Below are 17,757 nucleotides of genomic sequence, written 5' to 3' on the forward strand. Positions count from 1 at the left end.
GATGGGGTGATTTCTAGAGTTAGTACTGCTGCTCACAGCTTATACAGTTTCAGATTCTACTTTATACATGAAATTTTATGGATTTTATGCTTCAGCAACTGGATAGACCTTGATTAGGGGTTAATGAGAGTTAATATCTCCATCATCCAAAGTGGGTTCCAGCCCTTTCCTTACCCATTACACCGATATACTCAAGGGCATTACAGTTTGATGATGGTAGTATTTGCCTTCCTGTGCCTATGGTATTGATTTAGCTATTGAACTGTTTGGTTGTTTCATCAGCAGTTTAGAAGATCATTCACAGATGGTAGTTGTCTAATATTTATAGCTCCTTGACATGTTTATATTTCCTCATATCTTATGGTCAACATAATAGTGTGGGATCCTGGTATTGGCATGATTGATGCTTTACTTCAATCGTATACTGATGAGTGGCTTCACAATTCTGGATACATTGCTGATATCAGAATCACACAGCGAATGGATGGAGCAGTTTTCCTGAGGTAGATATGGTATCGAGGTATTCTAGTCCTAGCATGCAGATGTCGATTGCTTTAAAGCAAGAAATCTCTAGGAAAGGAGGACTGTAATGTCCCCATTTCTGGGCTTTTATTCTTTGATATGTCGTTAGCCCTTTTTGCCATGATTCTGTATTGTAACTTACTCTTTGCCTATGATCCATACAAGTTTTCGCTTAGGCACATTCAATTGTCAGCCAATCGGAGTATAGTTTTGACAAGGTTTCCAAATGCGTATTTAAGTCGGTCCAAACGCTTAGTATTTTGAGTAAGTCGGTCCAAATTCAGTCTTCTAGCCAATGGAGTACGGGACTTGGAGCGTCTTGTCAAGAGCATTCTAGGATATTTATTTCAATGAAAGAAGATTATTATGCCACTTTATTATTAAATGGAGACATTAAGTAAAAGTGGAATAAGATACTAAAGAAATATCAAGTGTCAAGTAGAGGAAAATTAAGAGACACAAAGATGGCTACAAAATGACCTTTAGAAGCTCATTCTCTTCACACTTGGATTTATTATTAGATTTCTAATTTCTCTTGGAAAAATTTGGGAAGCTTCTAGCTTTCTCTTGGTAACCTGAGGACAGAAACCTTCAGGCTTCTTGCTGGATTGGACGGAAGCCAGTTCATCTTCGGAGTGGGTTCGCGACGGGGTTCACCTTGCATTTCAAGTTCTTCCTTATTACCCAATCTGGCTGTAACTTTTTGTATCTAAGATTGGAATATTTATGAACATATTGTATGGCTGAATGTTATAATACAGTAACATCTATGAGTTATTTTATTGGACATTATTCTGGCATTTGTAGAAAACTACGCATGAAATATTTGTTATTATTCCTGAATTTTATTGAGCAAATTATTTGGGAGAGTATCCAGGTAAGCTATTACAATTGTTGTTTTCCAAAAGCAATGGAGGGTTTAGCAATTTTCTCCTCAAAACCATGATTTCAGTTTCAAAAGTTGAACTCGGTATCTCTGGCTAGAGAGAAGGGCAATATTTGTTTACCCAACATCAGGTTGGATGATTTGTGGTTATCTTGGTCATTTCTAGAAGTTTTGCAGAATTAGGCTCATTTTGTATATCATTTTTCTATGCATCTATGACCAGAAGGGGGCAACCTTCTATCCATTTGAGATCAAAAGACCTACATATTATCTTCAAAAGACCTAGCATATTTGATTACCTTTAGTACGTTATTTTTAGTTATTCTATTAATGGTCATTTAGTGTCCATTTGGTGGCTTCTTTTATCAGAAGACATAGTTGCTATTCTTAGCTTCAGCTTGAAAATTCAATTAAATGTTTTTTTCTTTATCGAACATTGCTATATATACCTTGTATACATGAATTAGATAATGTGAATATCTGAACATGGACACATGGATTATGACTTGTCTATTTGATCTATATGCATTACGGATATTATGAAAGATTTCCATGCATGCTTTTCTCTCATGGGCTTATGTAAAAAATAGATTAAATAAGTTGGGTGTTATACATGACTTCCTAACACTAGATATCGCTGGAGAATTTTGATGAGGTGAGCTTGTTGATGAAAAAGAAGAGAATGGTTGCAGTAGTCATCGGCCCTTTTAAGGACATGATCGTATTTGAAGATGTGATATAGCAAAGCATAGAAAAATTTGCAGCCATAGAAGAGAGGGGAGAGCACGAATGGAGTAATAAATACAAGAAAGGTAGAAGCCGAACAGTTGATTATAGAAGTTTCTGATATCCATAATGTTTTAAGTGCTGATTTGTGTAGATGAAGTAGCGAATGTAGAAAAAGGAGCAGATGAAGAGATAGTGATAAAAATTTCTGATTTCTATGATGCTATTAGTGCTGATAGAATGGCAACTGTGGAAAGAGAAAAGGATTATGAGGAGATAGTGATGAGAATTGTTGATGTTATTCATTCTAAGTAAAGGATAGATATATGTAGGTTAAATCCCACAGAAGGAGAGAAAAAGAAGAGAAGCACTTAGTGAAAGTGCATGGTTATTTGTGGGATGAAAATTGCGAAGGAAAGTAAAAGATATTGGAGAAAAAGCATTAAAAGGAGGAGATCAGCCGCGGATGGACAAAAGTTCACAAGTGATCAAGGATGATGAATGAGTGATGGTGCAAGCTGATGTGTGCTGTTGTGGAAGAGGCAAGGGAAGAGATAATTGAGGCATCTAATTTAATAATAAAGCTTTCTGCAGACTGTTCACATTCCAAAAGGATTGTCACCTCTCAGCTCTAATGTGTCAATGCTCTCAAACTTTCCACCCATTGTTTTCAACATAAGAGCATCCAAGACCATAAGTGATCCTACATTGGCCCAAAAACATGGCAAATCGATTTTGATTTTTCAGATGTTTTCAGTCATTTAGTCATCATCTTGGGTCACATCTAGCTGTTCATATCTAGTTTCACGATCTTTTGATCTGAATAGTTGAATTGTGGGATCCATGTCCTATACCAAATATACATCCTCCTCTGAGTAGCATTGGTTTTTAAGCATTGCTGACTTATGTGTGTCCCACCCTAACAATTGTGACAATTTGCTTTTCTAAGACTAATTTGTGAGGTCTACATGGGAGACATTTTCTTCGAGATATGTACAGTTGGACCCACACCCTCCATTGAGACATTTGTCCTTCCTTGGACATTGTTAATAAGTGGAGTCCCCTGAGGTTAAGTTGGACATACTTCCTGAAAGACGTTGAAAGCTAGAATATGGTTTTAATTGGCTGTATTTGGTGGCTAGGGCCTGTATCTGTTTATCTTTCCTGATTATTATTTTTTTTGGCCACTCCTATCAACTGGGACCCACCAATATCTTCTTTTCGTACATCATAAGATATCAGTTGGATGTAAGGTGAGTTGGACGTGGAGATAAAAGACCAAACTGGCTCTACATTATCTCTGTTGACACCCTTAATTTAACCTCTTATTTGTCTTATCTCATCCTTCGTGGCAACAAACTTAACTATATTCATTAACCTATGACCAGCATTTTCTTTTTTGTTGCAGTGTTATGAGATTGTAGAAATCAAATGCAAAAATTGCATGCTCCTTTCTAGAAAACGGTTGACTCTTGTCTTCTAACTGCCATCTGGCCTCAATTATCACAAGTTTAAAAGAGCTACCTACTTTGCTAGCCACTAAATATTCAAATTCCTTCTATATGTGCTGTAGCCACTCTTCTTAAAAATGATAAATATTGATATATATATATAGAGAGAGAGAGAGAGAGAGATGTGATGGTCAAAGAGACAAGGAGAGTACAGAGAAAAATTCATTAAACATTACCCTCATTGGACAGGTGTCAGATGAAGGGACAAACAGATGAAATTGATAGGAAGAAGAGAGAGGTGTTTTCTTTCATTGGGAAGATATCAAAACGCATGTTCAAGGTACTTGGCCGAGTGCAAAAAACGATTCATTGAGGATGGTAATCCATCACCATATTGTAAGCCTGTTGATGTATTATGTGAAGTCAAGAGGAGAATAGATAGTAAGTCTCTGTGGGGAATTGTATGCCCATGAGACAAGTATGTATCTAATTTTTAATAAAGTATTATCTGTGTGTGTGGCTACTATGATTAGGTGCCCTTCACTGGGTATCCAATCCTGTGACTGCATCAAATTGTCTCCATAACAAGGAATATTCTCCAATGTTCATCCGAACATTAGTACAAGCATTGTCTTTCCAAAATTTGATAAAAATGTCTTTAAAATGATGTCACCTATTAGATCACATAATTGTCTCATCATTAATACATGCAAGATCAGGAAATAAATCCCAGAGAATTCCGTTGTGCCACAATTCTGTCATTAACAAAATTATTGTTTCTCCATCTAAATCAATATCTTATCTTGCAGTGTCATTTTCTCTCCGTTAAGGAGACAGATTTAGGATATATCTCTATGATGCAAAGGTGAATTTCATGCCGTTTCTAGAAACTTACCAAACTAGAAGTTTTGAATAGTAATTAAAATCTGACTTTGAGCTTCCAAAACTATTATTATTCTGGTTATTAAAGCATGACTTGCAAGAGGAATATCTTTCTTGGACTTCCAATTCTGCTGGTTGAAAAAGGGTTTTGAACCAGAATATCAAACCTTAATCCTTTAATCCCCAAACCCAAAATTATATTCCTCAATATAGATGGAGTAGTTCTTTGTTTGGAAGGAAGAGTTCAAGCATGGTTCAATCATTTTTAGGAACACCATACATGGAAACAACAAACATTTTTAAACCTTAACTTGTAGAAGAGGGCATTAGACAAATATCCTGAAGGGAGTGTTGACCAGATGCGCTTGCACAACAATTGATTACATCCAATTATCTGGACTCAATATGGTGAAAGCTGGATGCTTATCAATGACATGATAAGATGCAAGATACCTGCAATTTATGGCAATAAATCGAGTAAAACTGAGACTTATTACACCACCTAAAGACTCTCAAACACGGGTAATCCAAAAGTTAGAATAATCGAAACAAACTTTGAAAACTTTAGGAACTGATATCATGTTCAATGGTATACATGTCCCAATTAATCAAGATTCAATATAGCTATATCCAACAATATCATACAATCCTTGAATAAATGATTTCTTTCATCTACCATGACCTTTACAACATGTAAAACACTACAAGAGACATCAACTTTCTGCTATTGAAGAGGTTTTAGTGACTAGTTTCCTTCTACAAATGAGAATTCTGATTACATGGGATCCAGCAAATACACGTGCAAACTACTTATAATATTAAATCATAGAAAAACTCACAAACATACTATAACAATTACATTTTATAACACATATGCAAAATGGTTAGATTTATCAGCTGCCTTTCATAAAAATTATATGAAAGTCCAACATAGTGCCCAAAGAAACAAAGCTATATCATGGAGTAAGATAATTAAAATGCCCTTTTGTCAAATCATGACTTTAGGAAGGTGGCCTTTGTCAGCAAACCTTTCAAAACTTGTACATAAATATAATTAGTCTTACATTTAAAACCGAACATTTATTTTCCTCACACCAATTACACATGCAGTGGACAGAGAGTTGAGGGAGATAGACACAGAATATTAAATGAATGACTAGCAAAGTCAAGCATATTCCAACAACAGGTAATGAATACAAATCTTCCAACAGAATGATAAAAGTAAATAATAGCACATGATTTACATCGCGACCTAAACTACTCCAAATTCTTGATAAAGAATTGCTTACTATGAAAGCATATTCTTCATAAGAAAAAAAATTTGTCTTGTTTTATTAATATAGTTGCATTAAAAAGTACATGAACATTAGATAAGTTAATAGGACCCTTCCTAAAAAGAATTCAATCATCAAAAGCAACTCACCTGTAGATTATTATCCTTTATATATCCCCATATTCGCTTGACCACCTCTGCTCTTGACAATTCACTTTCACCAGTTCCAATAAATGTTACAAGAGCATCTGAGAGGGGAAGAGGTGAACACAAGCCTGATGTTTTTGCTTTGGCATCTACTCCTTTCCCTTTTCCAGCATCCATTTTTTCAGGTTTCTGCCGTTTTGCCTTTGGTTCCGGGTCCTCTGAACCTTCTAATAAGTTGATAACAATAAGAAATAAACATCAGTAACACAATCTGCATCATTGAAGCATAAAAAGTAATAAAATCCATGATAGAACAATTGACAATCCAATCAACCAATCATTAACTTATTTGGGACAACTCTGTCATATTAATAGATTAAAATATATGTAAATTGAGTTTAACCAATGCCAATCAACAGAAACTTAGTGCAATGTGAATATCAGGGAAATTATCATTTATATTTACGATATCCTTGCAAAGAACCAAAAACTGCAGTTCGCAGACTTGGACAGAGAGTACTCAGAAACCCCAAAATTTTGAGCTCAACTTTGAAAGTATAAAAAACTAAAATTTCTTTAAGAAACGTATTTTTTTTGTAAAAGAATAACAGAATGTATTCATTTAAAAATTGACATCTTGAAAGAGAAATTGCATGTTTTTCTAGCAAAAACATGTGAAAAACACATTTAAACAGCATTTTAACTGCATAGACATTTTAAACCACACTTTCTGCACGTATAGAAATTCAAGAGTTAAACTTGTTACAGCTCACAAAGTAGAATACTCAGCAACTTGAAGAGTACTTTCAAAGTTCACAAACTTCGCCAAAAACCAAACCTTGATATAACATATAGCCATACCATGGAACTTGCCAGGTAAGTCACAAAGTTCATGAGGTTCAAGTTCATCAACAATTTGGGAAATAATCATCGACCAACAAAACTAGGGAATAGATTTATTATTGAATTCAAATAATATATATCTACAATTCTGTATTTATACGAACATGTTACATGTTATATTAAATATAGATTAATAAATAGTATAACTTTAGAAATGTCTTAACATAGAAAAATGGAATCTAATTTATTAAGGGAAAACTGGTTTTACAAGGACCAAAAATTCAAGTACAGAATAGGAGAAAATAAACAGGAGAACCAACTATAAACCAACAGCAAGTCCAACGCCAAGCAAAAGGGACCAAAATACCAGTGAGCACCATCCCACAGCACCTACAGACTTTTAACTAACTCTACATTCTTCTGAATAAAATCAGCATTGATACTCCTAAGTTCCTAACTTTCTAAACCAAATTATCAATGGAGGTAACCCCCTTGTCCTTACTTCTCAACCAGGTAGCAGAGCTAGGCTAATCTCCTTCTTTGCTTTATCCGCAGCAGCATCCATATCCCTGGTCAATCCTGTGTCCTTGAAATGGACTCTTTCAGCCATCTTGACGCTCACAGAGAGGGAAGCATCAATATCCTTGGACAGACTTTCAAAAGCCACCACCTGGTCATTCAACTTCCTAAGGCCCTTGATGGAGTTGTCCATGGCAGTCTTGCCGACTGCAACCACCGCTCTGACTTTATCCTGGATCATCTTTACGGTATCCTCCAAACTTTTTATCCTCTGCTCATGATCAGCCTTCAGCTCACTTATTCTCTTCGCCAATGTATTAGTATTCTCCACAATACTACTCAACTGCTGTTTTGAGGAGAGAATGCTATCTTTCAAGCTATTAATTTCTGCCACAATCCAAGAGAATACTAAAGACTGCTAAAAGTTGGAATGTCAAACTTTATTTAAAAGGTGAAATTAAAAGAGATCTTGAATATATTAAATATAGATAATAGACTATAGTTTAAAAAATCATATATGCTAATAAAAAGACTACTAAATCTACTTTGACATTTGAATGTGAACGTACAGAAAGAAAGAAGGCATGTAATAAAATGCCATCGGGTACATTATCCTGCATTATGTTGTTCATTATAAAATAGTCTTCAGCTTCAATTAGTATTATTATCTCTATGTCCTTCCATGTGGCTCATGGCCCTTCACTTAACACAGTTGACAGAGAGGTCAAAGACGAGAATAAATGACAACTACTTTTACAACAAAAATCTTTCCAAACACTATTTTGTCTGTACTGAAAGGCCAAAGCTTATCCAGAGCCATTGGACTCCTATGCTTGCAGTGAACCCGACATGTGTTCACTGCCCTCTATTAATTATTATATTAAGTATATCCAATACAAAGCCAATTTCAAGATTGAACAGACCAATGTCAGTTTTAACAGGATTATTTTTCCTTTAAAGATAAAACAGCACTGACGGCCCTGAAAACCTGCTCCAGAACTCTGTCTGGCAAACTGCATAAATTTAAAGGCATTTTATTTTTCAAATTTGAGGTTTTAACTTCTATTACAATAATAGATAAGACGTCTATTATTAGTTAATGGTTATCTTGTAAATATCTTCAGCTTTAGTTTGCTTTCGTTTTTTGTTTTCTCTGGAATAGAATGTTTCTATTCCTTACGATCATTTCCTAAGGAAACATCGTCTCATTCTTTTGTATAAATTGACCTTTCAGTCTCTGTTATTAACAAGCAAATATTTACCAATTACCTCGTAATATGGTATCAGAGCTAAATGCTTAAATTTTTTTTTTAAAATTTATAATTTCTTCTTGAAATTATTTGTTTAAATTTTTCCAAAATTATTTCAGCTATTTTCTCCAAAAACCCGCCTAGGTTTTTCTATCTAGAGAAATTCTGAACTCGGGTCTACACATTGCATGAAAATTGTGGTCGTTTTGTACCATTCTCAGCTGGTATCTGAAAATCGCGATTTCTTTTGCCTAACATCCTCTGCAAATCGCGTTTTTTTTTTACACTCCATTTTCGCGTCTTCAACCTGCGCGTTTTTGGGGTGAAAATCTGCATGTTTCTATATCAAATCTTCATGCTCTTAGCCGTCTCAGTCTGTCATCGTGCTCTGGGAAGCAGATTCGACCATTTTTTATCAAGAAATCTGAAGTTTTTTCAAGCTTTTTTTAGCTAGGGCCGTGTTTTCTCGAAACCCTAATTTTTGGGGTCGAAAAATTATTTTGTTTGCAGATTCTTGGTGGGTTTTTCGAGAGCTCAACTGGGTTGTCGTCCATTTTTTCTGGGTGCCTCGATTTTTGTGCCTCGATTTTCAAGCCAACGAATTCAGAAAACGACAGCAGATTCCTTCTAGGTTTTTCAAGCTCTCTTCTGGGTCATTCTCTGGTTCTTCTGGGTCTTCCGTATTTTTGCCTCGAAGAACGTGCCTTCACAGATTTTCACAATTTTTCATTGAAAAACGTGCCATGGCATCTCTAACAAATATTCTGCTCGAGCATAATTCCAAATTCAATGGTCGCAATTATGGAACCTGAAAGCAGCGCATCATCGCAATCTTCGAATATCGAAACACCGATCAACTTGTTCTGGGTGTTAAGCAGTGTCCGACTTCTTCGGGTCCTGATCAAGATACATGGGATCTGAACAATCGGCGATAATGCTTCTCAAACTCTCCGTAGCTGATGACCAGTTTTCTCAGATTCCATCCGGCAAGACAGCGGCCAAAATCTGGACACATCTCAAAGGTCTTCATGAGACTTCCGACAAGAGCAAAGCCTTCTTTCTGAAAAACACTTTGTTTTCTATAGTCATGGATGAGCGCACCTCGCTCCAAGCACACCTGAATCGGATTCAGAAAATCCGTGATCAGTTACTTGCCATTGGTCGCAAGATGGAGGAAGAGGATATTGTGGTAATCACTCTTCGGAGTTTACCAAATTCCTATGAGCATTTTATCAAGACTCTCAACATCACATCTACTGGTGTTGATCTAAAGTTCACTGATCTCTGCACCCTGCTCCTTCAGCAAGATCGGTGGAAACAACAGTTCGGTAGCAGCTCCAGTTCCACCTCCACTGAGCAAGCCTTTGCTGCGAAATCCTTTCAGAAGGATAAGGGCAAGTTTCAGCAACCATCTTAGCAGAAGTCTTCTGCTCCAGCATCCGATGGTACCAAAAAGAAGAACATTCAATGCAACTATTGCCACAAGTATGGTCACATGAAGGTTGCATGTCGGAAACGCTTAGCTGCCCAGTCTAAGCAATCAAGTTCGCAACCCAAAGCAAACAGTGCAGACCACACTGAGGAGGCGGAATCTGCCTTTTACGCCTTCATGGCTAAAAGACCCGCAGATCATGTGCAGTCATCTACCTGGTACATTGATTCACATACCTCTCGACATTTCACTCACCGCAGAGACTGGTTTACTGACTACCAGCCTTATTCAGATTCTGTTATCTTTGGTGGTGGAGAAGAGTACATGGTTGTTGGTAAAGGCAACATTCAAATTCAGTCTGTTGGGAGGAAGCTCATATTCCTTGATGTGTACTACGTTCCAGGGATGGAACTAAATCTACTCTCGGTCAGTCAGTTGCTGCGACATTCTCCACATTTGGCAGTCACCTTCAGTTCACATCAGTGCACCATCACTGATTGGGCGACTAAGTCTACTGTTGCAGTTGGTCTTGAGGATCATGGTCTTTTCAGACTTACTGATTCTGGTGATTCTCAAGACTTAGCTATGGCTGCTCGGCGATCTTCCATCAGCACACTTTGGCATCAGCGATATGGGCACTTAAATGTGCATTATCTCTCACAACTTGCTCGGGATGAGCTTGTTCTTGGTTTGCCAGAGATTCAAACCCAACACCTTGGAGTTTGTGACGCATGTCAGGCTGGGAAGCAACATCGCACACCTTTCCCCAGTGGCGATTCTTGGCGAGCTTCTCAAGTACTTCAGCTTGTTCATGCTGATATCTGCGGCCCTATGGCCACTCCTATTCTTGGGTACAGGTATTTTCTGTTGTTTGTAGATGATTTCAGTAGAAAAATGTGGGTGTATTTCCTTAAAAAGAAATCCGATGCATTTATTGTATTTCAAAAGTTTAAACCCTTAGTTGAAAAAGAGTCTGAGAAATCTATTATTACTCTTAGATCAGACAATAGGGGGGAATTTTGTTCTAATGTTTTCTCCAGCTTCTTGGATACACATGGCATCCAACGCCAGTTCACCACACCCCACACGCCACAACAGAACAGTGTAGTTGAACGTCGGAACAAGATAATCACCGAGATGGCTTGTTCCATGCTTGAACACAGACATGTTCCGAAGCGTTTTTGGGCAGAAGCAGTTAACACTGCAGTCTATCTGTTGAACCGGTCACCCACAATGGCGGTCAAAGGTAAAACTCTGAAAGAGGCCTGGTCAGGTCGCAAGCCCAGAATCAGTCACCTGAAGGTTTTTGGCTCTCTTGCTTTTGTTTGGATCCCTGATGCTTCACGCACCAAGTTGGATGCCAAGAGTCAGAAACTAATGCTTGTTGGATATAGCAGTCTTCACAAAGCCTACCGCCTTATTGATGTTGAGACATCTCGTCTCATATATAGCCGCAATGTAGTCTTTGATGAGCAGCGAGGACCATTCATGCCTGTTTCTCCTGTTCCTGATCCAGCAGACCAACCTATGCAGGTTCATGATTTGGGAGTTCGGCTTCCATTAGGTCCACCTGATGGGAGGGCTCCAGTAGCTCCTACAGCTCCAGTCCTGCCAGTGATACCTGTACAGACACCTCCGGCTTCTCCTGCAGGATCACCTCGTTTTGAAGATGCTTCACCTGAGTTTGATCCAAATCCTTCTGATCAGGATCCTGCTGATCAAGCATCTCCTAGTACTACTGTTGGTCATTCTCCTCTCCGGCCTAAGTGGTGGGCTAAGACACTTGCTGATCTTCATGATGATGAGCTCATTGATGGGAGAACTGCTCGGAAAAAGAGCAAAACTACAGATTCTGTTAACTTTGCTCTTATGGCCAACATTCACAGTGTGTTTGAACCTCAAACATATTCCAAGGCTAAAGGAATTCCAGAGTGGGAACAGGCCATGCAATCTGAACACCAGAGCCTGCTGAAGAACAACACTTGGGTCTTTTCTGATCTTCCCCCAGGAAAGAAACCCATTAGCTGCAAATGGGTCTACAAAATCAAATACAAATCAGACGGTACTTTGGATAAGTACAAAGCTCGTTTAGTGGCAAAGGGCTTTTTTCAGCGTCAGGGCATTGATTATGAGGGGACCTTTGCTCCTACTGCAAAGATGAGCACCATCAGATTAGTCTTAGCCATGGCAGCACAGTTTGGCTGGAAGGTCCATCAGATGGACGTAAAGAGTGCTTTCCTGAATGGTGATCTCCATGAAGAGGTCTACATGACGCAGCCTCCTGGTTTCAAGGTTGTTGGTAAAGACCATCAAGTTCTCAAATTGGTAAAAGCTCTCTATGGTTTGAAGCAGGCCCCTCGGGCATGGTACATCAAGATTGATACGTACCTCTGTGATCAAGGCTTCAAGAGGAGTTCTTCAGACTCAAATCTGTACATCAAGACTACTGACAGTGACATCATCCTTCTGGTTATCTATGTGGATGATCTGATCATCACTGGCAGTTCGGCATCTTTGATTCAGGGAATCAAACAACACTTATGCCAATCCTTTGATATGACTGACCTTGGGCTCATGCATTATTGCTTAGGTGTTGAAGTTTGGCAACAATCTTCTGGTATATTCATCTCTCAGTCCAAATATGCTAGGGCCTTGTTAGACAAATTCTGAATGCAGGATTGCAAACCTGCATCTACACCTATGGAGAAAGGTCTCAAGTTATCAGCCAAGTCTGATTCTCCTTCCGTTGATGATACTACGTATAGGCAACTAGTAGGCAGCCTCATCTACCTATTTGCTACTAGGCCTGATATCAGCTTCGCAGTCAGCTATATTTCACGCTTTATGACAGCTCCTAAGGCTGATCATTGGATGGCAACAAAGCGTGTGCTTCGTTATGTGAAGGGCACTTCTGATTATGGACTTCTGTATTCTCGGAGTTCTAATCCTAAACTCAGTGGGTTCACAGATTCAGATTGGGCAGGCTCTGTTGATGATAAAAAGTCAACATTTGGATATGTGTTCAGTTTTGGATCCGGTGCAGTCACATGGACCAGCAAGAAGCAGCAGGTAGTTTCTCTCTCTTCTACAGAGGCTGAATACAGAGGGACTGTTAAGGCAGGATGTGAAGCTGTCTAGCTTCGTCGGATGCTTGGGGGTATGCAGATGTCACCAGCAGGACCGACTACTCTATTTGTTGATAACGAAGGCATTATCAAGTTAGCACGGAATCCAGTCTTCCATGAACGAACCAAGCATGTGGATGTTCATTGTCATTACATACGACAGCTGGTTGAAGACGAGACTATAGATCTGCAGTATGTTCCTACCACAGATCAGACTGCAGACATTCTCACCAAGCCTCTTGGTCCTGATAAGTTTGTCAAATTCAGAGGACATCTTGGTGTGTTAGATAGATTAACCATTAAGGGAGGGTATTACAATAATAGATAAGACGTCTATTATTAGTTAATGGTTATCTTGTAAATATCTTTAGCTTTAGTTTGCTTTCGTTTTTTGCTTTCTCTAGAATAAAATGTTTCTATTCTTTACGATCGTTTCCTAAGGAAACATCGTCTCATTCTTTTGTATAAATTGACCTTTCGGTCTCTGTTATTAACAAGCAAGTATTTACCAATTACCTCGTAATATTATCAACATCATAACCAATGCCCTCTCTCTAAATCGGTATGCTGTGTGGTAGTCTGTATGTATCCATGGACAGTAATCAAATGCTTACCCTTTAGTTTTCTAGTTCATAATAGGAACTTCCACAGAGATTCAATGTGAGCAAGTTGCAAGTGGGCAAATTATGGTATGTTGAATTTCACTTTTACTGAAACTAGAATATCTTTCTAATAGCAATCAAATCTAATAAAGTGAAGATATACATTGATATATAGATATACATTCGAACTTGAATATCTTGCAAAGCGAAAATGACCTTTTTGAAAATTATAATTTGCTGCATAGTATAAATAATAAAGATAGACACAAGATAGAAGAATGATATTCGGTGATAAATTCCATACAGCCGTTTGATAAAGGATTTGTTAAGATTTCCTTATTAAGTTTTTCGAAGGAATGAAAAGATAATTTGAAGGTGTAATTATTTATGTATTTTACTCAATTTTATAATTTGAAGTTTCAACTATTTTGTGTTGATGCAATGTTCAGAAATTTAATTTCTTGCTGTTCAATAATTTTTGTTTTGGCTTGTTCGGTGAGAGAACATTAGAACAGCAGAGTCACTTGGGATTGAAACTCTTCCCTTCACCATCCACATGCATGACCATAGAACCAACTGCTGTGATCAAGAGCAACCCAAACAATGGTCAAGTTCTTGACTAAATAGTACATAGACACCCTAAGAAGCATTTATTAAAAAGTAAATATCTTTTAAATTAAAATAACCAATCAATTCTAATAAAGTGTAAATATACATTGATCATTTAAATTTACATTCGAGCTTGAATATCTTGCAAGAGAAATAAGCTTTTGGAAAATATATTTTGCTAAATATTATAAATATAGACACAAGATTGAAGAATGGTATAAAGTGATAAAATGTGTATGGCTGTTTGATGAAGGATTTGTAAGGTTTCCTATTAAAGTTTTCAAAGGAATGAAAAGATGATTAGAAGGTATGATTATTTATGTATTTTATTCAATTTCATAATTTGAACGTTTAACTATTTTGTGGTTGATGCAATGTTCAGAAATTATATTTCTGCTGTTGAATAATTTCTGATTTGAGTTATTTTTATTTAATGAGGCAACATTAGGACAGCAATCACCTGGGGTTGAAACTCGTCCCCTTCACCATCCACATGCATGTGCATGGTACCAACCATTGTGACCAAGAGCAACCCAGACAATGGTTGAGTTCTTGGCTAAATAGGCACCCTGACAAGCATTCACTTTTAGGATGCCATTAAGGGCGTGCATTCCTATTAGGAGCAGCAGCAGCAAAAGTTTTACTTATAAACTGGGACAATCCATTCAGAACTGAGCTTTCAGCCTGCATCTATTGCCATTTTTACTAGGTGAGGCAAACAATACTCTCTTGTACAAACTACTTTCGACTTCTTTTTGTGTGCACTATTTGGAACAGCTATTCTATGAGCTCTTAAAACATTAATGCAGCTGAAAATTGTTTGCAAAGTAAAAACGCACTAACCCAGCTCATCAATCCCAATTCTCTTGTTGGCAGATATAAGCATTAAATTTAAAATGCATCATTCAAGGAAGGGGTTTTGAGTCCCTTTTTCAGCAACATTCTTACTCATTTCTTGGATGCTATTTTTCACAATGGGCAAGACAGCAATATAATATGATTCTGCCTGTGTTTTTCATGGTCTTAGGGGATGTGAAAACAGATTTGTTCAAGTGAAAAAGCCATAGTCCAATATATTTAATAAGCATGAATGTTCTACTTTCCTACTGCCTGTGTGAACCCAGCTGAGCTACTTTGATGTGATAGCTATCACTGGGGATGAAGTCTTTCAATTGCCAATGTTCATGAACATGACCTGTGAACCACTAAATGCACCTAGTGCGGCTTAGGATTTCTGGATGCAATGGGGAATGTCTGGTCCTGGGATTCAACCAGCCATTGATGGCATGGGGAAGGCAAGCTGGGATGAGCAGACTGCACCGAATATAAGGCAAAGATTCGATTTGATGCTTACCTGAACCATGAACCTACCGATGATGGATGGTATTATCTGTAGCACCATAAGCTGGTATTCATTGACCAATATAAAGAGTTCCCACTTCATGTTCAAAGTTAGAGGCGATCTGACAGACCAGCTTAAGTAATTTGTACTGAATGGCTCCCTACATAAAATCCTTTTAATGAACTTGATTTTTCTTGACTCTTGCCCTAGCAGTGAGGATGTATCCTCATCCTTTTCCTTAAACTTGATGGTACCTTTCCCTTTACCTTTCTCCACATGCAAAGAAGGTTAAAATATTGTCACCACCCTTCTGGCATTTGAGTCCATTCAAGTTACTTCCTGGATAGTATCATGATCATCCCATAGTATTTCAAAAGATGGAAGTTTCTCTCAGGCACAAATGTTTTCCATGAAGATGAGAAACCATTCAATGCCAAATTCACTACCTCTGGTATTTGACCTTCATCAGGTGAAGGTAGCTGAATGTAATTTAGTAATCTTCATGGATCTGAGTTTGTATTTCAATATCACCTTTCTATTTATGTTCTCGCTCTGCTAAAGACTAATCTCAATATCAACATCTCCTTGGCATTCTTCTTTCTAAATAAATGGAAAAGTAAGTGATTCTTTAGTACATCCATGATCCATGAGCTACTAACTGTTGTGAATCTGTGAGTAGAGTTACCTCATCCTTTATGATACCAGATAGCTTATAAAATTTAAAGATTTTAATACCCTACCAATCTAAACCCAAGTTCCAGATCTATGAAAGATCTTTCACAAAAAGCCTACCAAATTTTATTTGTCCTTGCCATTGCAACTTTTTTAAGACGTAACTATGGATTTCAAAACTGTAGATACTCACTGTGAATCAATGAGCCCTAGTCATCACCCTTTATCTCCTGAAAGAAGATAATTGCAAATCATTTGAAAAAGAAACCACATCTTTCTGAGATGAAAACATGATTTTCCACTCTACCCAGGCCACAACTCTGAAATATCTGAGCCACAATTATTTAAGTACCAAATTTGATCGCATTTTTCCTAACAAAACTTCTCTAAATCTTACTGTGCTTACAAAGCAAGACCTCACAATTCCTATCCTTCCCTAGCTGCAAAATTTTTCTTCTGTTTTAAGTTCCAATACATTGTGAATATTTCAAACATGGGCAACTGATGACCTAAAGTTAAACAGTCAGAATTATTCATTTGATATTGCATCAATAACACAACGGTTGAATATTCACATTACGAAAGAACAAAACAACTAGATAAATAATTTCACACATTCTAATCAGTATCACATCCCTTGAAAAAACCTCAAAATAATTGCTTATCACAGTTCCATAATATTCATCACTACATATTCAGACACACACACAAAGACACACGCACACACTATTCAGCCAAAAATCCAATCTTAAAGTTCCTTATCTCTTGCATGCGATGAATTGGAAGATATATTATTAACATATATCAACAGTCTATTAGACTTAAGTAGCCAAATAAAGACATTCACTTTTTACTAAATTGAAATCCAAAATAATATAATTCAAACCACTCGAACCACTTTTGATGTATTCACAGTAAATCTGTGCTACAGTTCCTATTAAGATAATATCTTATACTTTCTATAATAGTCAACTACTTGTTTGTAGTCCGTCTTTCAGTCTAGATACGAATGTTTCCTATCCCGTCTCTTTTTTTTTCAGTCCAGATAGGAATGTTTCCTATCCTGTCTCTAGTTTTGTTTCTAATTCCGTCTTCAGTCTACGTTGTTTCTTTTAGAAACAACGTCCTTGTAATTCTTTATAAGGAACACAATTGTTCCTCTATTAATCAATGAATCATCCGGAAATCCGTTAATCTGCCAACTCTTCTTGAATCTTGTAACATGGTATCAGAGCGATGACTACCATATCCTCTTCCTCCATTTTCCGACCAATAGCTTCGAGCTGATCACGGATGTCCTTAATCTTTGTCAAATGCTCTTGTAAGGACATACATTCATCCATCATAATGGAGAACAACTGATTCTTTAGAAAGAATGCCCGACTTTTGTCAGATGTTTCATGCAGCTCCTTCAGATATTTCCAGATTTCTGCAGCTGACTTGCCTGAAGGAATCTGCGGTAGCTGATCATCGATA

The 17,757-nt window shown here is 37.4% G+C and overlaps 1 protein-coding gene across 2 annotated transcripts in view; it reads right to left on the bottom strand.

Annotated features, from left to right (window-relative positions):
• The window catches only part of LOC149552179 (uncharacterized), a 119,271-nt gene that overhangs the window by 49,033 nt on the left and 52,481 nt on the right, over positions 1-17,757 (bottom strand). For both annotated transcript variants that reach the window (XM_089787684.1, XM_089787685.1), the window contains exon 4: positions 5,891-6,114. In XM_089787684.1, coding sequence (XP_089643810.1) covers positions 5,891-6,114 — 224 coding nt within the window. The remainder of the gene's footprint in view (positions 1-5,890; positions 6,115-17,757) is intronic.

This window comes from Cupressus sempervirens, chromosome 6 (genome assembly GCF_028749045.1).
Source record: "Cupressus sempervirens isolate cs-2001-9-10 chromosome 6, ASM2874904v1, whole genome shotgun sequence".
NCBI classification, from domain to species: Eukaryota; Viridiplantae; Streptophyta; class Pinopsida; order Cupressales; family Cupressaceae; genus Cupressus; species Cupressus sempervirens.